At 22.9% G+C, this 27302-nt stretch overlaps 1 protein-coding gene across 1 annotated transcript in view; it reads left to right on the top strand.

Annotated features, from left to right (window-relative positions):
* The window catches only part of LOC145831317 (afadin-like), a 46469-nt gene that overhangs the window by 3743 nt on the left and 15424 nt on the right, over window positions 1–27302 (top strand). Inside the window, exons 4-18 of the mRNA XM_082938524.1 lie at window positions 1221–1318; window positions 4359–4505; window positions 5136–5250; window positions 9603–9760; window positions 11488–11611; window positions 12058–12110; window positions 12533–12707; window positions 15597–15742; window positions 22149–22289; window positions 22837–22957; window positions 23306–23391; window positions 23707–23938; window positions 24245–24435; window positions 26101–26249; window positions 26604–26740. Of these exons, the coding sequence (XP_082794650.1) occupies window positions 1221–1318; window positions 4359–4505; window positions 5136–5250; window positions 9603–9760; window positions 11488–11611; window positions 12058–12110; window positions 12533–12707; window positions 15597–15742; window positions 22149–22289; window positions 22837–22957; window positions 23306–23391; window positions 23707–23938; window positions 24245–24435; window positions 26101–26249; window positions 26604–26740 (2073 nt within the window). The remainder of the gene's footprint in view (window positions 1–1220; window positions 1319–4358; window positions 4506–5135; window positions 5251–9602; window positions 9761–11487; window positions 11612–12057; window positions 12111–12532; window positions 12708–15596; window positions 15743–22148; window positions 22290–22836; window positions 22958–23305; window positions 23392–23706; window positions 23939–24244; window positions 24436–26100; window positions 26250–26603; window positions 26741–27302) is intronic.

Raw genomic sequence — 27302 nt, 5'->3', positions numbered from 1 at the left:
TTCTTACATGCATTTATATTATCTATCAAGCATCTCTAAGGTAAAATATTGGTCTATTTCTCTACACACTTGAAAATAATAAATAATCTTTGTGATATTAATATCTACCTAAAGAGTTGGTTAACAACAACAATAAGATTTATATCGAACCTTACAGATACAAAATAAAAACTAGCTTTTAAAATACCCAAATGAGTATATTTAGCACCATAAAAGATACTGAGATTAAAATATAAAAATGAAACTAAATATGTTTAATACTAACAATTTATAACAGTTCAAACACAATAACTTATAACATAATAATATAACAAATAAATTTTCTGGCATTTATGAAACTCAACCACAGAAAATTTCAGCATAATGTCAAAGAACCTAATCATATTTTTTCTAACAAATTTATACTCGTTTATACAATTTTTATTTTTGAAAGTGCATATGAATAAATGAAAATTGCGAAAACGTTGAATTTCACACAAATGTCAAGATTTATGAATATTTTATTTGCATGATCTATGAATATTTTATCATAAGAAGTCTCATGTCGAGATAAACTTTGTTGTCATGACAACTAACTTTTGTTTACAAACAAAATAATGCCGACTCTGCACATTTTGCTGAGTTATATTATATAATGTATTATAAGTATAATATTGAATTAGTTACAAATGACCTTTGTATGAATGTTTTATGCTGTAGCATGAAATTAAGTTTTTGTTCACAAGTACAATAATGCTGACTTAATAGATTTTGCTAATTTATTTAGTGTTTTGATTTTTTATTTTTCAGCCTATAAGGACATTAATTAATTTATTTATTTTTAATTCAAAAATGTTATTTTTGTTTACAAATGATAAATATGCAAAGTTCTACAGATTTTTTTGCAAGTATATACAAAAACTCATGTGTTTGGTTTAAAAAAATTTAATTAACTCCTATCAACCTTTTTGTAAATTTTTTATGTAATTTTGCCAGTCAACGAAGGTTTACAATATTTTAAAAGTTTTAAAGTAAAAAACAATAAATAAAATAGTTTAATATACTTTTTATTGGAAAAAGAGAAAGCTTTTCTTATATTTTTCCTAGTTTTATGTTTTTATTTATATTTTAACATAGAGCAATTTATTTATGTTAGTTTTACTTGCATTCCTCAGACTAATGTAGCTTTGATTGTTCAATTGAATCAATAAATTAATAATAAAAAATATATACTTTTACAGACTTAAGAGTCATGGGTAATGATGAAAATCCATTAATTGTTCAACTGAACTGGTTAGAAGATGAAGAAGGAAGGTTTTTGTTGAAAGATCAAAAAAATGTTAGTTATAATAAAAATAATAGCAATATTTATACTAATATATAAAAAAAATGTTAGTTCCAAAAAAGCTGAATTATACATTAGTTTTTTAAAAACAAAACAGGAGTGTTTTTCTGAAAAATTAAAAAAAAAGTAAGCTTAAGTATTATTGACAAAAAGATAACTGAATGACCAGAATTAAAATAAACTCACTAAATTAATATCAAAACAAAACTGTACTTGTATAATAGATAAAGATTTGCAAAATGTTTTATAAAATAAAAATGAAACTCAAGAACTGGCTAATGACTCTAACAAATAACATTAAAAGTTTTTTTTTTTGCAAATGCTAATTTTTTAATGTTTGTTAAAGTAATTTATTTAATTCAATTACTTGTTTATAATCAACTTAACAGAAACAAATTCAAGTCAAAAAACTAATCAAATTAAACATAACTCAATTATTTTTTAAAGTTTTATAAGTTTAACTTTTAGTCGACACACTTATTTTTTCTAATAAAAAACACTTTATGTTGTATAATTTAAGTATTAACAATTTAATTATAGTAGTTATATCAAGTTTATAATAAGCTAATTATGTAATTTTAAAAAAGATATTTTGATGTTCATATCAACAACTAACTTTTTGATTTAACAAAAAAGTTGACAAACACGAAGAATTTTTAGACAAAGCTGTTGAAAATTAAGTAATTAGTGGTGTTATTGTCTGTTGAAAGTCATGAAAGTTTTATCTAAACACTTGAAAAGTTTTTAAGTAGCCAGTAAGTTTTCACTAATCACAAGTGTGGTTATATATAGTAAGTTTGAAACAGGAGAAAACATTTGAATATTTCTTTACATGTTGTAGCGTTTTTCAAAATGTTTAATATTATTAGTTTATAAGTGATTTGAAATGTATAAAATGTGTAACATAACTTGGTTAAAACTTTGTTGAATTTCTACTAAAAATATGAAAGCTTTAATTTGATATTGCTAATTAAATTAAAATGTTAAGAATTTAAACATCAATGCTAGATATATAGTAATTTTGAACAGGAGAAAATATTTGAAATACATTTCTCAACTTATTTGTAAGTGTTTTAAATTTTATTAGGATAGTTGTTTTAATATAATTAAGTTTTAAAAATAACGTTGATTATAAATTCTTTGTATGTTTATTAAAACAAACACCTTTAATTTGATTATGTTAACTAAATTAAAAAAAAAATCTTTGGTATCAATGCTAGGTACATATTAACACAATGTCTTCAGTTTTCAACTAAACTTTAAATCTATAAAAGAAATTTAAAGTAACAAAAATCGATGTTAATAAAAGTTGATCAAAACGGAAATTTGCAAACTTTAAATATTTGTTTAAATATTTTAGCAGTAGCAATTTAGTTTCTTTTATTATAAGTTATAATGAAATAAATTTCAATAAACGTAACTAGTTCTAACAAAAAAGATCTTATCAGCTTATAATGTCAATAAAAGTAAATTTTTTGTTTGCTTTTTAATGTTTGTATAGCATTTTTATATAGCTTAAAAGCCACTGGTAAAACTTTTTAGTCTTTGATTTTTTGTTTAGATTTTTGTTGAAATCGTTTCATGTTTTTACTTTTTTTATCAACATTTAAAACTAAAACTTAAATAAAACATAAAGTATGTTTAATAAAGTTTAATCAAAACTGTATATTTTGAATTGAAGTTTTTGAGTTTTACTTTAGATTTTTGAACATTTGTTATTTATTTGTTTTGTTAAATCTTTCGATTTGTAAGGTTTATTTAAATAAGAAAATCTTATAGAAAGGCTTGTCAAAAATAAAAAAATTGAAAAATTGTTAATTTAAAATACACATGTTTATTTTTATTTAGTTTGAATTTCATCTTGCAAATAATAATAAGTAAACATAATATCTGGTCAAAAAACCAGTTGGTTTTCGGTTGATTTTAAGACTTAAGCAAAATCAAACTTTGGGCACATTTAGAATATAAATCAGATACTTTTATTGCCCGAAAAGCCATAAAAAAAAAACTGCAATAAAGTTTATGGAAGCAAATATACCTGACATAAAAATCTCCTTTATTATTTTCATTGCTTAAATATTTAAATCTCAAGAAGTATTTTGAGAAGGGTTTATTATTTTACTAGTTTTCATTGTATATTGAAGTATTACAAAGCCTTCAACCTATAAATATAGCTTTTAATGCTAACTTTTTTTTACTAGTTAATGCTTATTTCAACCGAGTTAACTGCTACAATATATTTTTATTAGTAGCTATACCAAACAATACCAAAATGTAAAGAAATATTTTGAAAAGGTTTTATAACTTTACTGTTTTTAATTTTTTATTGTATATTTAAGTGTTTAACCCTACAAAAATAGTTTTAAAGGTTATTTTTTTTACTAGTTACTGCTTATTTTAATCAACTTAACTATTACGTTTTATTTTTTTAGCAGCAATACCAAACAGCAAGTATTTTATTAGCATCATAAAAAACATTTAAACTTTAGTTTAAAAGCATGGGTAAATTTAACACCTTGTTGAAAAAAGTAAGCGATGTATTTTCTTTTTTAACAATTTTCAATTTTTTTACCTAAACAAATATTTTAATGTTAATTAAGGAAACTTATCCAGTTAATATTTTATTTAAATGTAAAATAAGTATTATCTTAATTTATGTTTATAAGTTGTTTTCTAAATCTGTATATAACATTACAATATTATAGAAGTTGATAGGTTTTGATTAGTTATCCTTCTAAAAACTAAAATAAATATTGACATACTTTACTAGTTTCAATAAAAGTTAATAATAAATATAACTTAATTATAAAAGATTTAAAATGTTATTTCAATACTAATACTTCCACCAGATGTACCCGAAATCGTACTGGGGACTGTAAAAAAATAATACTTTAATAGTTTACAAAATAGTTTACAAGTCAATGCTTTTTGAATTGTTTACTATTAAAGTTATTGGCAAAAAATATTTTGAACTATATTAGTTAATAATGAATATAAGTTACATAAAAATGATTAAAAATTTATTTTTTCTCAGATGTACCCAAAATCGTACAGGGGATTGTACGACAAAGAAGAAGAGAGAACGATAAGACCCGGGTACAGTAAAAAGAAAAACAAAAAGAAAAAATTAAAAAACACCTCCAATATAAATGTTGCTTCCGGCAGCTCTATTGCCACTGAAGTAAGTTGAGTTCATCTCTCTGTTTTACAGTTTTTTTTTTCGTTTGATGTGCTGCTCTGTACAGAAACGGTGTAATACAGCAAACATAAACAAATAAATAAAAAAAAATTGTGTATTTCCAAGTTGAGTACTTTCCTCAACTAAAGTATTATGTAGTTTCAGCTTTGAAAAAGCACTCAAAACTACTAAACAATTTAAAAAAAAAGTTTTCAGTTTTAAAAGGTACAAGTTTTATGTTCCACACAAAATAGTAATAAAATGGCTTTAAATGTTTAATAAGAAACAAATAGTAAGAGTTTTTGCTTTTTGTTTGTTATCGTATTAAAACAAACAAAAGTAGCAAATGAATTTTAGCTAAAAGTATATTACAGAAAATATTTAGAAACAATTAGCGCAGATATTTTTTAACTACTTATTTATTATTTTTACAGTATAAAAAGTACTTTAATAATTCTAGTGAGTTTTACACAAATGACACTATATAGGATAACTGAATATGAAATAGCTTAACAAAAAAAAAAAGATTTAATTTTTAGAAAGCTTTGAGTGAATTTTGCAACAGTAACCAGAATTATTATTTTTGTACTTTATTAAGTAGCGCACATAAACTTATTAATTTTTTTTCTCCAGAAAACTTCGAGCGAGCTTTACAAGCAGAAACCAGAATCTGGATTCACCAGAACCAAATCGAACACTGAAACCGTTATGAAAAAAAGAAGGGAACAAAAACTACAAAAAAGAGGGGGTTAGATATAATGATAATAAATTTAATTATTAAATAAACAAATAAAGTATATTGTCATGAAAAAAAGGAGAGAACAAAAACTACAAATAAGAGGGGGTAAGATATAATGATATTTAAAATAGTCACTAAATAAATATAATAAAGTATATTGTTATGAAAAAAAGGAGAAAAACTACAAAAAATAAGGGGTTAGATATATTGATGATTATAATAGTTATTAAATAAATATAATAAAGTATGTTGTTATGAAGAAAAGAAGGGAACAAAAACTACAAAAAAGAAGGGGTTAGATATAATGATAATTAAGATATTTATTAAATAAATATAATAAAATATGTTGTTATGAAAAAAAGGAGGGAGCAAAAGCTACAAAAAAGAGGTCGTAAGATATAATAAAATAATAATGATTGTTTAATAAATATAATAAAATATTTTTTTATGAAAAAAAGGAGGGGGTAAGATATAATGATAAATAAAATAGTTATTAAATAAATATAATAAAATATATTGTTATTAAGAAAAGGAGGGAACAAAAGCTACAAAAAAGAGGGGGTAAGATATAATGATGATTAAAATGATTATAAAATAAATGTAATAACATATATTGTCATGAAAAAAAGGAGGGAACAAAAATTACAAAAATGAGGAGGTTAGATATAATGATAATAAAAAGCTAAAAAATATTATTAAGAAATAATCAATTTTCAAAATTTACAGTTATTAGTAAAGCTATGCTAAAGTTAGAATTTAATTTTAGTCTTTAAGTTTGCTTGCTCAATAATTAGGTGTTTTTTATGTTTGGTCAAAAAAGATTAATTGTGATAAATATTTTTATATATGTAGTGTAAATATGTATTTTATGTTTAAAATATATATTATTCACATCTAATGTAAAATAATAAAGTGCAGTATAAGTATTTGTTTATTTTAAAATGTATAATTTTTTCAACAACTTAAGATAATATTTTTTGGGGTAAATTACTCTATATTATCTAATTACTTAATATTGATTTAATATTTTATATATACATATACTTAGTCTAATGGAAAACTTATATTACAATTAAAACTAAATACAATCAGTTTTGTAACAAAAAAAGTTAATTAAAGTTGTTTTTACTTGTAATGCGATAAAAAATCTTGAACTGTAAATTATGTTGTTAGAACTTTACAAAAAGTTAACAAAGTTCTTGTTTAAATAAACAAAAGATCTTATAAAAACATTTTCACATGCAGTTGACTACCAGAAATAGCAATAAAAACAGAACACAAAAACTAATAATTTGCTAGTAATAATTTGAAAAATTACCTTTTTTTCCAAGTCATATTTTAAGATATTTTCACATCACATACAATATTTTTAATGCATTGCGTACAATTTGTGTTTGTGAAAGTTATAAATATAAACACAGTGCTTTAAAAATAAACAAGGGATTATATAAAAACAATTTTACATGTTATTAAGTACTACAAGTAAAAATAAATTATTGTAATACAAATAAAAATTGTACAAAATATTTTAAGTGTACCTTAGTTTATATAATTTGTATCTTAGAATTTATGTTTTACGTAAATATGAGTTTTATCTTTTCATGAAAAGTTAGGAGTTGTAAAAAGTAAACAAATCTTGTGAAAATAAACAGAAGATCTTATGAAAACAATTTTACATGTAATTAGCTGCCACAAATAGCAACTACAAATGTAAATTTTCATGTAATGGTTTAAAAATTACACCTGTAATTACAAGTTACTGCCATAGGAAATTTTAGTTGGGTAGTTTTATTAACACATGTGTAACAAAATTCTAATTTAATTTATTTGTTTACACTTTGTAAATTACAAACAAATAAAACATCAAACTATCATGCAAAAATCCGCATTTTATTCTTAAATTATTAATTCTTAAATTATTACTATCAATAAATGTTTTATTTAAAAGCATATATATTTAGCAAAAAAGCTTAATTCAAATGAAAAAAAAAGATAAGTTATTTAGAAAGCTAGTTTGATTTCAAAAAAAAAAAAGACAAGTTATTTAGAAGGCTAGTTTGATATTAAAAAAAAAAACTGCATTTTTTCATAATATGAAAAATTTTAAATACTATTTATTATTAAATTACCATTTGATACAAACTTCAATCTAGTTGTATTAACATTGTAAAATAAATACACATATAACCTCTAGTTAACAAACAATGTATTTGAACCGGTAGTCGATGTAAGGCCAAAAACAACAACTTGCGTTTTGAATGTTACGAAATTGGATTACATAATTGAATAATTGAATTATATTTGTTATAATGTTGTGTTAGAATTTTTATTAATCTAGAGAAAAACAAAATTTTCAAGTATAAAAAAATACTTTAATCATTTAATTATCTTTTAGTTAAAATCAACGAAAGACAAGAGTTTATACAGATAAACCGTATAACTGAATAAACTGTTCCGTTACATACACAAAACGTTTTAACATGTAATTGCTACACAACTAATTTGAAGTGCGCTTATGGTAGTCGAAGGTAGGAAATTATGTATGGAACAATTGTATTCGTAACAATGAAACAATTGAATTTTTTGTTTGGCGAGTGCCCACTCAAAACGAATATTTCACATTTCACTTTCTAATGTTCATATTTGATTGTGGACAATACGAGTAGTAGCTTAAGCATTTTATTTTAGTTTTGATGTAGTTTTATATTTTGATAAAAAAGTGTTAAAAAACAGATTTAAAATATTTTGGAAACATTTTTAGAGTTTTTTAATTGGTTTCATTATAAAAAAAAATTATGAAAAAGTATAAGTTTTTTATCACATTTTTACTATTTTTATTTACTTTTACTTTAAACGTCATTGTTAAGTGATAGATTGTGATCATAAAAATTTTATGGTAATTAAAAAAGATTTTTCTTAAAAATCAATATAATTGTATTCTACATCGTGAAATAGCTTATTGGAAAAAGTGCAGTATAATTTTTTCGTTAGTATATTACAAAAACAAAATGTAATATAGAATTATTATTTTTAGACAGTTTAAATCATAATAGTTTAGATTTTGATAAGTCACAGAGTGTTTGTTAAATAAAAAAAATTAAGTAATGTTATATTAAAATATTTTATGTTATAAGTCAGTTATAGTAATTGAGAATTCCAAGGTAAACTGAAATAAATCAAATTTTATTTAAAGTTGATGTAAATTAAACATTAATCTAAAAGTTAAAAATAATTTGTTATTAAAAAAATATTTTTAAAAATATCAACAAAACATTTCAATAAACAAACGAAAAAGTTCAAAAAAAAATTCACAATAAACAAGTAGCTCGAACAAAACACCTTCGAAACGAGAATCTTTTTAATTATTAAAAGTATTCTATGTCATTTTAATTATTTATCCCCCTTGCATGTCACAAAGTGAATTAAAAGTGCATTTTGAAATCTGTCCTATGTAGATGTTCATTTTAATTGAATTAATTATTAATGTTCGACTTTTGAGCTCAAGTACAAATGCTCTTGTTGTTTTTGATTTATATTTGTGAATTTTTTTATTCGTTATCATATTTGATTTATTGTTTTAGTTAAAAATATCAGGCTACTTTAAAAAAAAAGTTATTATTTGATTCAAAATAATAAATCATCTTGTAAATTATTGACATGTATATTTTTTCTTATAATTTTTGATTTATGTACAAGCTTTTTTTGATATCAATAACTGATTTGTTATTTAAATAAAAAATTTAAGGCTACCTTTTTAAATAATAACTTATATATAAATTTTGATTTTGATAATTATGTTGTAAATTCTTGACAAGTACATTTGATTTATTGTTTTGTTTGTAATGTACGTTTTTAAATATTTTTTATAATTTTCTAAAAAATTTCATGGTTTATTATATAGTTTATTATTGTTGTCTTGTTTAAAAATAGTAAGTCAACAGGATTAATAAAGTTCAATAAACAATAAAAAAGGCTAATGAATAAAATTAAAAATAAAAAAGATAATTTTAAGTAGAAAGTAATTGTAAAATCAGATTTTAAGTAAAATGTTTATTTAGTAAGTTTAGTTGAATAAATCCATTTTAAACACATTTTTTCGTTATTAGAAAATTATTAAAAAGAAGCTCAAAAACTGATAAACTTAGTAATTACAGTTGTAATATTAACAGCCTAAAATATTATCATTTTTTTATTCAATTGACTATTCTTTATAGCCAAAATGTTAACAATATACGGGTCCATTTCATCCCCCTGAAAGTTATCAATAAAATAAATAGTATAATAAATTAAGAAAAACTAAAAAACTAAAAAAATTATAATCTTTATATTAAATACAATAAAAAAAGGTTAATTTTTAACAGCTGAAATGTTAACAATATACGGTTCAACCTTGTCCCCCCAAAACCCCTTCAAGAAACTTTTGCTTCTCCCAAGTGATGTAACTGATGACGTAATAATGCAAACTTTGGAGAAATACAGGATGGGGAAGGAGTCGTCATCCAATTACGTCATTTGCAAGGTTTGTTTGTTTTATTTATTTTGATACATTTATTTTGTAAAAGTAGCAAGGAATCATCCAGGTATAAGTTTTAGTTTTGAGTAACGATACGAATTAATAAATATTAGTATAATATAATTTTATGCATTAGTTATATTCGTTAAGTTCTATGAATATAGTTTGTGGACTTGTATGAAATCTAGAATGCAAATTATATATTACTTGCAGTCATATTGCAACTTTAATAATACTTTTGCTATGTGTTAACAATTTATTTCGCACAATTGATCGCTGAAGTAAAAAAAAAATATACAATTTATAAAACTACACATACAAAAGGCTTTTAATATTTAGTTTGGCATGAATTATTTTGGTTAAATATTTAAACTACATATACACTTGATCGGTGATGTAAATAAAATATAAGTATACACCTATAAATTTGGTGTTTGTATGTTTTTATTGTGAAATAACAAAAACATAAAATGAAATGATCTCTATTTTTACAGTTTTATATTTAAATGGTAAATGAGTTTATGTATATAAACTTTGGTTTTATACTTTACTTATTTTCTTAGTATAATTTATAGTCTCTGTGTTATTATTGAGTGATGTAGTTAAAACTTTTATTGATAGTTATTTTGTTTTTAATTCATGCTTTCAATTTTTTGTTTGTTTGTTTTGCTCTAATTTGTAATACAAAAATTTTATTAAAGATCATCATGTTTTATTTTTTTAAATAGTTCAATAATCGTAAAGAGTTTTGCTCTAAGTTAAGTTATAATAATATTAAAAAAGTTTATGTTCTAGTTACTTTATAAAGAATGATTAGTATAGAAAGTGTTTAAATCAAAACAGTTTTATAAATATGTAGCTACTTATAGTTTAAACTAAGATACAATATTTTTTTAACCTGATATCTGTCAATAGACATATTTATTCAAACTTTTTGAAGTGTAACTAATATATTACTTTGTTTAGTTGAAGTGCTTTTAACAACAACAGACTAAAGTGTAAGATAAAACTAGTCCTATCAAATTTCTGAAACTTGTTGCATTAATGACCATTAATGATCATTTAATCTTAGTTTTAAAGTATTAATTTGTATTTAATAATTTTGAAAATAACATTAACACTTGTCTTAAGTACTCAAGTGCACTTCGTCATATGCAAAGTATAGTAAATACTCTATTTTTATAACCCTTAATGAACATTTAGTCTAGTATTAAAGTATCAAACTGCAGAATAATACTGTTTTAAATCATTTGTAATAAGTAGTCAAGTGTACTTATTTAAGAAAAAGTTTTTGAGAACTCAGTAAGTTTTTATTATCACTTTAGCCTACTTAGTTGATGTGTTAAAGATGGCATTGAAAAAATTAAAGAAACTGTTTTCAAAAGTATGTAGTTTTCTTTAAGTTTTTTACTAGTTTATGTTAGAAGTTTGTTTAAAATTGATAAAGCACTTAATGAAAATTATATTTTAAATCATGGTTTATTTCTTTCAAAAAAAAAATTAACAAGTATGTAGAATAAAAATAAACAGAATATTAAATATTAAAGTCCTACCTCGTTTTATGATCCGTAGCAATATTTAAAAACCAAGTGAATCAGTTATAATTATAAATCATATTTTTAAATATATTTATTTCACAGCATATATTACCACCTACAACAAATATTGAACAAAATTTGGAATTGAATTATTCGATTATTGTTATTATTAAATTTAATTCAATATTTTTTTAGCACGTATTACCCCCTGGAACAAATCCTGAACAATACTTGGAATCTAAATGGCATCAAAATGTTGAAGTTTTGAAACCAACAGATCAACCTCTGGTTATTAAAAACAACTGGAAGGACTATCAGGGTTAGTTTTGAATAATAAATTGTTGAAACTAAACATTATTAAGTTTTTTGTTGGTTTTGTTATTAAAACTAATTTTTAAGCTTCTGACTTAGAATTGAATTAAAAAAAAAAAATATAGTTTGAAAAAATATTTTTATTCACAAAGCAGTAAGTATTGTTTAAAGATATATGTATGTACATTGTAAAATCCAATATTAGATATGATTATGATGATAAAATATTCTTTATAAAAGATTATCAAATATCTTTAAAGAGATTCTTGGTTTTGTAATAAGAAAACTTTCTATAAACAAGTGCTTATAAATTAACACTAATAGTACCTTCTTTTATTGTATATTATATCAAATGTAAAAAAAAACAACTATAGTTTCATTATAGTAAAGTAGCTTTACGCTGTTATGGAGATGGTTGTTAAATATAATAAAAATTGTGTATATATTTTTCAGGGACTCTTGTTTTTGAAATAAGAAAGAAAGACAACACTGAATCTGTCTCACAAGTTTGTAAAATTACTATATAGTATAACTATAACAGATAAAATTGTTATAACATGATGTTCTATTATCAATAACCAAGACTTAATGTTGACATGAAGTTAAAACAAACATTATGTGATAATAGTAGATTTAATTTATGTTTAGACAACACTTAAATCTGCTTCACAAGTTTATATTTATTTTAACATATATAATGAAAACCAAAAGCTTAAAAAACAAAATAAAAGTTTGATTCTACTAAACGTTTTATTATACATTTAAATGTTCATCCTTACAATTTTAAAATAGTTGAATTTAGTAAGCACACCGTTTTACAACCTAAACTTCTTATAGGAATAAACATATACTTTAACTAATACTTGATGTCAAAAGTTTGTTACGGAAGATTATGTTTACATAATCATAGATAATTTTTTGTTTACAGAGATTGTCGCAAACATCAAACAATTCCTCTCAAAACTCGCGCAAGATTCAAACGCCCACGTCACAGAACTCTAATGTGACGTCACAGAATTCCAACATGACGTCACAAAAGACCTCGCCGCGGTTCGATGAAGTTGAAACCTCGCAGTTACCAACATTGTACGAAATAAGATCCCGTTAGTATTATATGATTATTTTGCATAATAAGTATAAAAAATAACTAATATATATAAATTGTGCAAATTAAGTTTGAAGTTTCATATTTGTTCATACTTGTACGAAATTAAATCTTCTTAGTTAGTAGTTATTTTATTTATAAAGTTTTAATAATTTTTGGTATTTTATATGATTGTTTTCCATAAAGAATACAAACAATAACTAATTTATTTTTGTTGATAAGTTTTATGTAGCTGCTACCTGCTTTGAATGATGTAAACAAACGAAGTTTAGTATTATTTTAGTAATAATTTTAATTTTTTTTTAACTTGAGTTCATAATTACTTAAATTGTTAAATGCATTTAGGTTTTAAACTTGAAGTACAGTTATTAACCTAATTGAAAACAATATTTCAAAACATATTTTTTCGTGGTCATGTTTTATAAGGATATATAGTTTTAGATATTTAAAATCATTTTAAGTGTAATTAACATTAGTAAAATATTTTACTACTGTATTGACCTAAATATTTTTTATTAAAGAAAGCTGCTATAAAGGAGTTATACATGTTTGTATAAAACTGTTTTTATGCTAACATAGATATTTTTTTAATTGTTAAGTCTCTATGTTCAAGGAAATAAGTGATTTTCATATAAAATACTGAATCAACTTAAGATTTTTAATCTAATCACGCAAAACTTCGACCTATTTGTAAGCAATTAAGTAAAATATACACTTTTGTTTGTTTATTCAAACTGTTGAATTAAAACAAACACTTTAAAAGCGTGAAATTTTAAATTCTTTCCGAGCAATTAACTTCAAAGTTCACAGCAATTTTAAATTTGCACCAAACTACGTAGGAGCTCCAGGCTAGCAAATTTGCGCATATGTAACAACTTTTTAGGCGGTAAAACGTTTTAAATGCATTCTATGTGTAGCATATATTTGGCTGCATATTTTTGCACCAGTTTGATAGAGAATGTGTTATACAGTAAGGGTATATTTTATAATTCATATATAATTGTTTTTTGTATTTTGCAAGCTGAAACTTATAAAACGTATTACTATGGACGATTTTAACCAAAGTACATTTTGTACTTTTAAAAATCACATTAAACAACATTAGAGCTTGATGCTAGTAAATTGGCGCATATGTAACTACTTTTAGGCGGTAAAACGTTTAAAATGCATATATATTAAGCATATATTTGGCTGCATATTTTTGCACCAGTTTAATAGAGAATTGCATTATGCAGAATGGGTATGTTTTTTAATGCATGTATAATTGTTTTTTGAAATTTGAAAGCTGAAACTTATAAAATTTATCACTACAAACGCTTTCAGCAATAGTATATTTTGTACTTTTAAAAGCACATTTAACTGCATTTAACCTTGAGGTTTATAAATGAGTTGATACACTTTAAGCGGTAAAAACGTTTTCAATGAAGGTTAAATGCTCTAAAGTCTAAATGTAGCATTTATTTGGCTACAAAGTATTTTAATGTACAAATGAATTTATTGTTTTATAAATGTTTCATTAAATTCTATAGGCTAAAGTTTATGAAGTTAAGCTAAAATTAAAACCTTATTATTTTTTTCTTTTACTTCTGTTTTTTTAATTTAAGAATATAGTATAATCTTTATGAAAAAAACAAAATTTCAATGCGAAATTTTTTAATTTTCCCTTAAAAAAGTTTTTATGAAATTGAATATTATAATCTAAAATAGCATGTATTGCAATAGTTGAAGAATATATTTAACAGCATATTTAAAATTTAAACTTATTTTCATTGATTATGCGTTTCATATTGAAAAAAATGTATTATTTGTTTAGTATGTGTTAAATTCTAAGGGTAAGGGTAGGGTTAAGAGTTTAACTATGAATAAAGCTAGAAATCTCAATACTTCTGTTTTTTTTAATCAACAATTACTTTCTAGTCAAATTCTTCAATATTAATTAAACTTATGTATACCAGCGCACACTAACTAAAATTAACCTCGAAGCATATATATATATTCACATAGTTGTACATTTGAGCGGTAAAAAGTTTTAAAGTATTTAGTATTGTAAATCAGCACATATTAACTGCAATTAACCTCGAAGGCTAACAAATATATTCGCGCAAAATATTTGAGCGGTAAAAAGTTTAAAAGCACATGCTTTTAATGGTGCTTTAAATGTAGCATTTATTTGGCTTGAAAAAGTGTTTTAATGTATTTCTACGTCGAAAACAAAAATGTATGTAAATGTTTTAATGGTGATTTTTAGCTTGCTGTGTTTAAACAAAAAAATCAAATTTTTAATTAGAATTTAATATAAATTGTTTTCATTTTTATTTCTTAGCTATAATGTATTTTATAATATTTAATGCATTCTATGAAGTATTTATTTCTCTACAAAGCTAAAATTTGCGCCAATTAAATGACAAAGTAAATTAAAGTACCAATTTTTTGTGTTTAATGCAATTCGTTGGTGATTTTAATTTACAAGCTTTAGCTAGTGTTATTTTAAGTAAAATTCTAGCTTACATTTAAGTAATTTCACATTTTGTTACCTAAAATATAAAGCTTACAAAACATGTTAAATAAAAATTATACTTTGTAATATAGTTTTTATATAACAAGCAAAAATACTATTTTTTTTAATACAATTGTATATTGTTACAAGTACACCTTGTAAAAAGTTGTGTTTATTTTAATTTACAAGACTACATAATAAAACGTGACAGAAATAAAATTGTTATTAAATATTTGATTTATGCTACATTTTTACAGCAAACCTTATATAATTGTTTTTATAATATATATTTTTTTATCATTTGTTGTTTAATTTCTTCTTGATTTTTTTTCTGCAAAAAAAAAACTATAGTTATATTTAAGTTTTTATTTATTTTTATTGTTTCCACAGCAACCCACGTAATACCCCATCGGATTCAACCCCACATCTCACAAATTGGAAGTTCCAATAAAAATAATAAAAATTACATCAGAATAAACAACACTAACTTATCTCCTAGTCACTGTCACATCGCTAATATCGATGGAAATGTTACTGTTAGTTTAGTTTAATTTTGTTTATAATAATAAAAATAATAAAAGTTACAAAAATATCAACAAAAATAATGTGAGTTCACAATTGTTTGCTGTTCATCTTGAAAATTTAATTGAAAGTATTTTTTGCCAGTATGAATAATTTAGATATAGTTAAATGCTTATTTGTTATTTGAACTACAAAAAATATTTCAGCTGTACTTAAGTGAAACTCTAAACTATTATCTACATGTTATTTGTTTTTTTTACTAAAAATTCATTTAAAAATTAAGTATGCTTCGAATTGGAAGAATTACACAATTTGTATCACCAGTTATAAATTATTTTTAATAGGTACACAATTTTTTTCGACCACACAACATAGTATAAACTATATAAATTGTTTAATTTCCTGGTATTTAAACGTAAAATACCAAGCTTACACCAAAAAAAATACTTATCTGGGTAAATTTAAGTTTAGAAAACAAACTTTTAAATTTTGAAAGTTTAAAACTAGTTGTTAGTCATAAAAAAAATGTTTAATACTGTTTTATTTTTTTTTAAATAGCTTCTTAATTTAAACTTAATGTAATAAAAAGTACAAAATCAACCTATTTAAAGCTTAAAACTGACTCTAGTTCAGAAAAAAGTTTATTTTTTATCAAATATGTCACAATTAGTTTAAAATATTTGTTTTGATAAGGTTTACTTGTGTATAGAATAGCATTGTGATTTTATTTGTTTATATAGTCTTATTTGCTATAAAAAGTTATTTATGTTTTGAGTTTGCTTTATTTTCTCAATGTTGATTTTAAATATCTTTTACGATGAGTAATTTATTATTAAGTCGTATGAAAAATAAAGAATTTAATTTGAAATAGTAATAAAAAAAATTAAAAACGTTTAATTTATGTATTTAAACACAATAAACTTTGTTTGTATAGTTTTGTACGCTCAATTAGTCGAATAAGATGACTTTTCTGATAATTTCCACTTTAATTGCAATGTAATTGCTTTACATAGATTATTTTCTTGATAAGGCAAGTTCATTATTTTTACAAAACTCAAATCAAGAACAGTTTTTGTAAAGTTTTAATGCCTATTTAAATTAAAAAAGAATTATAATGTGATATACCGCAAAATTTTAGTGTTTTATGCAAAGTTTGAAAATTTTACCACAATTTGTAGTTATTGCTTTTTGTTTGAATGTTTTTGGTAAAAATATTATATTTATGTCGGTATTTAGCTTCTAAATCATTACTTACTTGATTTTGTTTAAATGATATGAACATGTTTATTATTTGACTAACTTAAATATCTTAGACTGAGTTGTAAATATGTTTCATAGTTTTAAACAATTAAATACAATGGAACTAAACATATATTTTAGTAAAACTAATACACAATTGTTAAAAAAAAAAAGGACTATTTCGGAGATACATTTAAAATTTAGTAAAAGCATTTTATTTTTCAAAAACTAAACTTTTAAAACGTGCATTGGTTTACAAAATAGTATGTTTACAAAAATCTCTAACATACAAAATAAATGTTTTTAAACCATTTTCTTGTAAAAACGTTTAACCTTAATTTAATTAAACAACATATAATCAATCTTCTAAAGAAACTAAGTAGTAATGCAATTGTTTGTCCTTAAACTTTGTGTTTTTTTATAAACATTGTATACAAAATTTAATGTTTTGTAAACAAATTAAATGTACAGAGAAACAAAAACGTAAAAAAAGTAATAAATTGTTACTTTATATACACAAACCATTTTCGTTATTCATAGTTAAGATTTAACAAGCTATTACAACTTTATACAAAAAAAAAAACTTTAATATAAAAAGTGACACAAAATGTTTACAAAGTCCTTTCTGTTTACAAAACAATTTGAAGAGAAACGTTTAAAATGTAGCAAATTGTTTCGTGCTTGAGGCATTCTTTATGACGTAATAACGTCTTTTGTACTTTTGTGAATTGACGTCGTATCAAGTTTTGTTGAAACATTCTGAGTTTGTTTGAATTTTTGTTTAATGTCTATCATTGATGTACTATTGTTTTTGTTAATATTTTTGTTATCTAGTATAAAACACAATAAATTAAGTTTTAAAATTTAAATTAATAAATTTTTTAGGCGTTTTATCAACTTTTGTTTTTGTTTAAATATCTGTTGAGTTTATTTAATTTTTTTTTATTGCTTATTTTTGTATAGTTATATTGTATTATCTAGTTTATAGACACAAAAATAAAAAAATAAAACTGACAGTTTAATAGTTTTTATTAATAAAAGGTTATCAAAAGTCTAAATTTGATTGAATAAACAGGTTAGTTTGGTTTTATAAAGTAACAGCTAAATTGTTAATATTAATAGTTGTTGTTTTAAAAGTTTATCTCAGCTTTTTAAGCTTTTAAACTGCGACACAGTCAATTAAATTCGTTTAAATTTTTTTTTTTTGACAAATAAGTTGTTAATGTGTTTGTGTTTAAAAATTTCCATTGTTATATTTGAAGCTTATATGTTTTAGTTTTCTTTTGTTAACAAGCATGGTCTGTTACACATGTTTAGTTTTGTAATTTTGTTAAAAAAACACGAAAAAAAATTTAAACAAAATTAACAAAAGTGTTTTATGCTATAATTATTGAGTTATGTTAAAAACCTTGATACATAGTTGTTTAATTCTTACATTAAAAGTTTAATATTTTTCAAAAAATAATATTATACGTGACTTGCTTATGTTTTTTTTTGTTAAAAACATCGAAACTGTTATTAATATAAAAATAAATAATAAAACGGTCTATTGAACTTGATTACGTAATATTTCGAAACATAATTTTTGATTTGCAATTTGTCATATTATTTATAACATTTCTGTACGAAGCAATTTTTCAAAGCTATGATATAAATTTTTGTTATTGTTGACATAACCTGTTTAATGGTCAGTTGTAAACAATAAACCTTAAACGTGTCATATTTTTTATAAAACATAAATTAAATTGTAATTGAAATATATTTAAAACTTTCCTTTCATAACAAAAAATCACTTTTTACATTAAGTGTTGGAACTTTTTATATTTTATTTTTTTTTATAACAAGGATATTAATTATATTTTTTATAATCATTGCTTCTTACATATCTCTAATCTATTATTATTGTGCAATATTTTTAAATTGTAATAAAATTATTGAATGTATATTCTGGAGCAACTTAAATGAATTATTGTGAAAAACTGCCGATGAAATTTTACTTTTTTATTTATTGTGATGATAAAATATTGTAGAAAATAGCTATTATTTTAACTTTGAAAATATTCTTATTAGATTTAAAAATGCTTAAAAACATTGTAATAGAAAATATTAAAAAACAACCAACCTATAAACCTCGAACGGTAGGTTATAAAGCTGTACTTAGAAATAGAAAAAAAATTTTTAGAATAAGCCATTATTTAAATCTTGAAGCAAAATTAAGTCTTATAACTTCAAACAAAGTAAATGTATTGTGTTTTACGTAATTGTAAAATGAAACTTTTTTTGTTTATTTAAACCCCTGTGTAATTGAAGCGTTTAAAAGCTAGATCTCGAATTACATCTAGTTTTAAGATCAAAGTTGAGAAAATTTTAAAGTTCTCCTCGAATTAAAGATTACAATTTACTTGTTGCTTTCGACCTACACTGATATGACGGACACATAAAGAGAAATTGGATAAAATAATAGTTTTTTAAACGCTGTTTCTTGCATACAATGTTTAAGAAAGTTAAACAAAAAAGTTGAATACACAAGTACAAAACGATTTATTTTTTTGAATTTTTTTTTATTTTATATCTTTGATAAATGTGGAATTAAATACCTGTATAATGCGCAATTGTAAATATTAATTGTAAATTATAATCATTTAAAAAAAGTTAAACTAACAAAAAAAATTATGAGTTTTAATAAAAAAAGTGTTCCATGTATTTTTTTTTATAAAATTTAAATATTTGTTTTAAAAAATAAATTAAAATCCACAGGTAGAAAGTGATTTTTAATACAACTTTTATTATAAATCTTGATAAAAATAAATGAAAAATTGAGTACTTGTGTGATGCGCAATTGTAATTCGAACCAGAATAATTGAAACGTTTCAAAGCTTCATATAGAATTACAAACGTCTTGTATGTGCTTTATAGCTAGCCAGTATGTACTTGTAAGAAGAAAATGTTTGTTGTTATTGGCGCACAAAAACCAGTTTCGTTTCACTTTTCGATTTTGTTTATTTAGCTGCCCCCTTTTTTGTTATTTGGTAAATTGGCTTTGAATGCTGGTCGAAATTTTTCTCTTGTATAGTTTTTTGTAATTGATTCTATTTTAATTTTTTATTCCTTGATTGCTTTTTTGATATCATTGTTTAGTTATTTATTTTAGTTTATGTTAATTTTTTAAAGTTGTTTATTTATTTTGTTAGTTGGTAGTTTGAATTTCGAATTTGTACAACTTTTAATATAATTCTGTAGTCATTTAAGTTTTAAGCTAAGTTTACTAACTACACATAGAAAAAAAAGACAAAAATTATTTCGATCAGTTGACGTTAAGAGTATAATTAAGTTACACCGTAAAATAAATTGGTATGAAAATTATTTGAAATAAATTTAAGTTTAAAGTTTTAAATTAAACAAGTTTTATTGCTTAAATTAAAATAATATATATAAATAAATCCTATGTTTTTAATAAAACATGTTTTTATTTACAGAAAAGTTTTATGAGTCTTTTATAAAAAATATTTTATAAAATAGTGTTAAAATTTTCAAGCTACTTGTAATAAAATGCAAACTATAAAAGAAGAAATAAATGTGTCATTTTTATAATAAAATCTTTAATTTCAAAAACCTTTGAAAATCACTTGAAGTAATTAAACTTGTCATATTAAGAGATTAATTCAAAGTAATTCAAATTGTTTATTTTTCTTGAAAATACAACTCAAAAGTAATTCAGATTGTTAATTTTTCCTAAGTGCTGTTTTTAAATATTTGTTTTCAGTTACTGTAAACTTTTGTATTCTCACATTTGTATTTTTGTTTTTTTAATAAAAATTCATGTGAAAATTAATTTTACAAGTTTTTCAGGTATGGTAATTTTATAGTTGTTTGTAAAAACTATATAGTTTATACTTTTGTTTTAGAATTTATGTTTACCTATTAAACAAAAACTAAAAAAAAAGGCTCTTATTTTATTCTAGTTTATAAATTTTGTATATAAAATAGTTTTATACGCTTCTGAAACTATATATCTAATAAATGACTGTTAGATACTTTCAATACTTAAAAGTTTTTGTCATTTTAAATTCGAATTGAACTTTTAAACTCTGCATCTTTTTACAATTATGTTAACTTCAAACAAAATTTTTGTTTTCATTACTCTTGTGAGTAATTACAACTTTTTATACGAGTTTTTTTTATTATGAACTTTTTATTAGTAACAAAAATATGTAAAGTATTTGAAAAATAAGCTATTTTATAATTTTATTTACTGTGCCTTGAAAAACCTGTAAGTATCTCTTTTTTTTAACTTCTTAAGTAAGATATCATGCAAATGTTTAAATTAAAAAAAAACCTTTAAACTATGCATTACTTATCAATAAAAGTAAAACAAATATGCAATAATTAAAAAGTAATGTTTAGTTGTTGTTTTTATTAGTTTTAAGCATGTTTGTATTCGACATTTATAATGAACAGACAATACTGCAAGACCAGTATAGAAAATGTGTTAATAGACAAAACATATATTTTTTTAACAGAAAACAAATACCTTAAATATAATAACAATACTTTAAACATTGTTGAGATATTTTATAAAGTTATTAGCGTATTTGTTTTTATAATTTACCTGTGTTGTATACTTACAATAGTTTTTTTTTACGGATATAAGTCTTTCATAAGCTATAGATATTATAAATTTACAGGTATTTTTATACAAAAAAGTACAAAATCACTATCACTTTAAACTCAAACTGAACTTATAAACTCTACATCTTTTTACAACTTTACAAATTCAAAAAAAATTTTTTGTTTTTATTACTTTATTGAGTATTAAAACTTCATGTTTCAAGAGTATCAATAACTATAAAAAATGTCATGATTTTTATATAAACTATCAGTATATGCGTAATAATTTTTTGACAGGTGAAATTTTTGTTTTCTTGTACATATTTTAGGTAGTTTAATAAAATTTGATTAAAATATATTAAATTTAACTATTTTAGACGACCATAGATGTACAACGATGGTAAATGATTTTATTCACAGAATTATTAACAATATTAATTACTGAATTTACGATGTATTAGTCACTTTAAATTAATATAACTTTAGTTTACAATCTTAAATTTTATTCACAGATATTCAAATATTAATCAATTTAAAAAACTTTAAATATTAGAAAAAAACTAATTACCATAGATAACACCTGACGACCCTAGATGTACGACGATGGTGAACAATTCAGAGATAACTCAAACCCACCAATTGAAACACGAGGACTCGATAATACTGGGTAAAAATACCGTGCTTGTGTATGGAGCCCCTAATAAAGACATTCCTGTTAGTTTTATTTAAAATATTTAGTTTGTTGAAATTTTATATAAAACAGTTTTAACATATTCTAAAGTCTCTTAAAAATTTTTCAAATTAATATAAAGACATTCGCCTAATAAAGACATATTTGTTAATTTTATATAAATTATTTATTTAGTTTGATTGCTCTTTTAGTTAAACGCTTTGAAAAATTAGATAGTAAAGTTAGGTGAAACTTATTTTTAATTTTTTTGTAACATTAATTTGTTCAAAAGGTTTTAAACTCAGTATAAGTTTTAGTAACTCATCAAGTAACATTAAAAAATTGAAAAATTTATTATAAACAAATTAGTAAAAAAAATAATGCTCATTAAATTTTTTCTTTGTTTTTCACAGGTATATAAGTTCAGCTGGCCATTGGCTATTTATTTAAACTATTTTTAGACTATAGTCCCAAATAAACTTCAATTAAATGAAACAAATATTTATTAATATGCAAAAAATTAATAACTTTTGACTCCTTCATTATTTTTTATACTTTAAACTTATAACAAAACAACTATATTTTTTGCAGAACAACGCAATAGAGAGGTGGGGAAACGTAGCGGTTCAATTAAAACAAAACGAAAATAATGTCAACAATAGAAATTCCAACACGAGCATGAATTCAAATAATCGTCCGCGAGATAGCGCTAGTGAGTTGTTAAAAGAAATAATTTATAAAATTTTAAATAATATAGTAACCGCATGGTTGCGCTAGTGAGTTGTTTATTTTCAAGCTTTGAGAAAAATTTTCAGTTATTAGGATTAAAGTTTGTTTTTAAACTAACTGCTATTAATTATATTTTTAGTTATTATGTTTGAACTGTTTAATTGTTGTAAGAAAGTTAATTTAATTTTGATATGTTATTTCCTTAAAAGCTTAAAACAAAAAATAAAAATTTTGATATCTATTTCAAAGTTTCAAAGAATTTATTTCTGTAAAAATATGTTTTATAAATTTTAAGTTTTTTTATTAATAATACCAATTAAAGTTTTTATAGGCCATCATCAGCAACAAAAGAAAAGGAACTATCATCAAGAAAATGGTAAAAACCAGCTAAATCAAAATAATCACAACCAAAACCAGGTAAAAATTGATAGTTTTCTATACGGTCTAAAATTTTTAGAATTCTGTTTGACCATAAGCAAACATTTTAAAAACTACCAAACTTTTTTTTTCCAGTAAAATTATTATTGAATACACATTTTTATTTTAAAAGTATATTAATTCACTTAAAACATAAAGTTTTGAATATTTGTTTAATAAATATCATTTTTAAAAGCTTGTATTTGATCAATTTTTATTTAAAAAGGTTTTACTCGTTCTTCATACATATGTACATATAATAGGACTTATCTTACTTAGAGTTATGAATTTATTTTACAAAACTATATTTAACAGCGCAAAATGGAGCGTGAAAGGAAGCAGCACCACTTGAGGCAGCAGAAAAATCCCAGCAACCAGCAGAACCACCCTAGCAACACGCATAGCAACCATCAGAACGTGGGTACCATGATGTCGACCACCTCACTCGACAGCTTGGACCACTCCCTTTTCGACGTGGGGGAATTTCTGGACAGAAACCCCATAAAACCGACATTGTTGCCCGTGACCATGAAGTTGTATGATAAGAGTAAGTTTTAATTTTTTTTTTTATTTAACTAATTAATTAATCCATATTATAAACAAAAACACACTCATTTTCCAATTAATGTATTATAAACTCAATTGTTTGTTTCTCATTAAAAAGCATTTACCTTATTGAAAATACGATTTTAAAGTATCAGTACCAACAACTGTTGTCAATCTACTAAAAAACTTAAGCATCAGTTCTATCTGTACATGTACTTACATACAATGATCCTAAATATGTGTATGATGAGTATAAAAAATTATAGTATGTTATAGTATATTCACAAGTATTAATATTTTTACACAGGAATGCTAATGATCCTGCATAGATGTATGATGTCGATGCCACAGATGATAACCTTCCAGTTAGCACCATGTTACGTTATGTACCTCAGTTTCAGGGACCTCATTAACCAGGGAAGCTCCATCGTGATTGCTAACTTTGCTCAACACGCTTTGAGATTGTTCGATTTGTCACTTGCTGATCTCAATAATGGAGTTAGTTTGATTCAATCAGTTGTTTTAATTTAAAAAATATTAGTTGTTTAATATTTGAAATTCAGTATACATGCTATTCTACCTATATAATTGTGATTACTAACTTTTTTTAACGGGTTTGAGTCTTGCTGATCTTAACAACGGGGTAAGTTTAAAATATTGTATAAATTTAAAAGTTATTTGTACGTATACTATTTTCATGTAATATATAAATTGATTTTCTTTACTATTATTGCTCAACATGCATTGAGATTGTTCGATTTGTCACTTGCTGATCTTAATAATGGGGTTAGTTTTAACATTCTGAATAAAATAAAAACTTGTTTGATATTACTTAGATGAATGTAGTTTTACTTTAGTGTAAAATTTAAGTTTGTTGAAAGTGGTTGAATAATCTCTAACAGGCTTGAACGTTAGTTTTAATTTGATATGTAGTTTTCATATAATCAATTATTTATTATATGATTAGTATATTTTATAAGTAGTGGAGTATAATCAAAGTGTTTAAATTCCGTTTATGTATACTTTTTATTATTGAGTACAGTAATCTAAATTGTGATTCAATTTTTTTAAAGTAGATTTTTCTACGCTTAAATATTAAAGTACGTAATAGTAAATATAAACCTGTTAAAGTATTTTATTACTAAACTTAATAAATGTAATGTTTTATATATTTATTTAGTACCTTACAAGTCCCGATTGTACGGTAAGTTAAATTGCATGGTTAAGAAAAAAATAATTAATCACACTTAATTTACACTTTATAATTTTATTTATTTATATTTTAAACACATTTTGTAATGGTATAAATACTTATTTACTTTTAGTACATGTTAAATCATTTAGAATTTAAATTATAAGTTTTCATCGTATTTAGTTTATTTATCTTTACAGTTGTGTTTTCTAGTCATTTATATTTTAAGCTAAAATTAAAGAAAAAATCTCTAAAGTATATTCAAATTATTAGAATTATATTCAGAAATTTAAAATTCCACAAAGTCTTTTTCTATAGCCACTTATTTCTGTTAAAATGAAGTTCAATTTTAATTTTCTTGATTTTTTATACAACACACTATTTTGCTTTTGGAATAAACAAACAACTGAAAGTTTGAATTTTATTTTGTTTTTGAATTTTAAGAATACATTATGTGTTTTGATTTTAATAGTCATATTAAAACTTATTATATAAAAATTTGACAGACTGTTTTAAATTAAGAAAGCACAGTTTTTTGAAATTATTTTTGTTGCACAAATTTTTGATTTAATAAGATGTTTATCTAACCTATATTAATAAACTGATAAGATCTAATCGTAGTTAGAAATTTATAACAATTTTTTATTGAACTAAACTAGTAAAATTGATTTACTAATTTTTTTATTAATGTTTTTATTAACCATTATTTCTAACATCTTATATATTTCATCAAATTGTTATTGTTAAAAAATACTTAACTTTTAAAAACAAATTATACCGTAATCTTCCTTTATTCTACCAATATATTTTTTTATTAAGAAGATTAAAGAAGAAACTGTATAATTTGTTTTTTTTATATACCAGTGAAGTTACTTCACTAGGATCTTTTGTTAGCAAACAATTAAAACTATATTTTGAACAGTTACTTAACATTACTTAACTAATTTTACTATAAAAGTATTACTTTATAGGAACAGCAAGCCCATGTATACGATTATTTGTACATTTTATCAAACTCGTGCGAATTACTGGATTTTATGAGAAAAGACAGAGACCTGAAGTTCATACTTCCAATGGAATACAGATACGCCGTACTGCACACTGTTGAAGAAACATTCAGGTTTATTATATTTCTTGTAAAATTTTTATTAATGAGTTTTTAAATTTTTTGTTACATTTTAATTCTCTTAAGATTAGATACTTGTTTTTCTTGTTTTAGCCTTTTTCTGATTAACTACTTTTACTGTTATGACTTATCTTAAACAAGTAACCCTTAAGTTGTTTCTATAACAAAGCTTAAATAGTAGAATCAAATAATTTATTCATAAAAGTGATTCCCGGGTTTTACAGATGCAAATTAAGTGTAAAAAAACTAGATATAAAACATAAAATATTCATAAAATAAAAGATAAAGTAAACAATAAATGAATCGCATGTGATACTAGCTTACTAAACTAAATTCTTATTTCTTCAGGAACGTCATCATTGAATCAAAGAATTCTTTCGAAAGAGTGATCCCTGGATTTTTCCGAGATACGGATTCTGATTGTATGACTTCGGATTTGAGGCAAGAAGAGGAAACTAGAACTGATAAAAATGTTCCAAGTGTCTGTAAGTATATAGAAAATATTTTTAAAATTTATAACAAGAAAAAAAAAGATGTGATAAAAATTATCCAAAAGTTATAAGTATTAAAACAATCATTAAAAAAGCTAATTGATTCTTTTAACGAAGGAAGTACTTATACTTTAATCATCAAAAGTGTTTTAAATCAACCATAGTTTTTTAATTTATTTTTGAACAGCTTTAGCCCTAAAAATTTGAAAAACTACGTGCGCGCGCTTTACACCTCTTTAATGGTACATTGTATTAAGTATTAATAATTATATATTGAAATATCATTTTTTTCAGTCCAAGTACTGAAAACACTGAACAACTACATGCGAGCCATCCACAAATCACGTCTCAACGCTGCGCTGATAATACAAATATTCACATATATATTATTACTAGTTTTTAAACATTTATTTTATCATTCAACAGTCCAAGTACTGAAAACACTGAACAACTACATGCGAGCCATCCACAAATCTCGATTGAACGCGGCACTGATAATCCAAATATTCACGCACATATATTTTTATTAGTTTTTGATTATTAATTTTAATTTTCA

The sequence above is a fragment of the Thalia democratica genome, chromosome 3 (genome assembly GCF_965202585.1).
Source record: "Thalia democratica chromosome 3, ktThaDemo2.hap1.1, whole genome shotgun sequence".
NCBI lineage: Eukaryota > Metazoa > Chordata > Thaliacea > Salpida > Salpidae > Thalia > Thalia democratica.
This window is presented reverse-complemented; position numbering and strand designations above follow the sequence as displayed.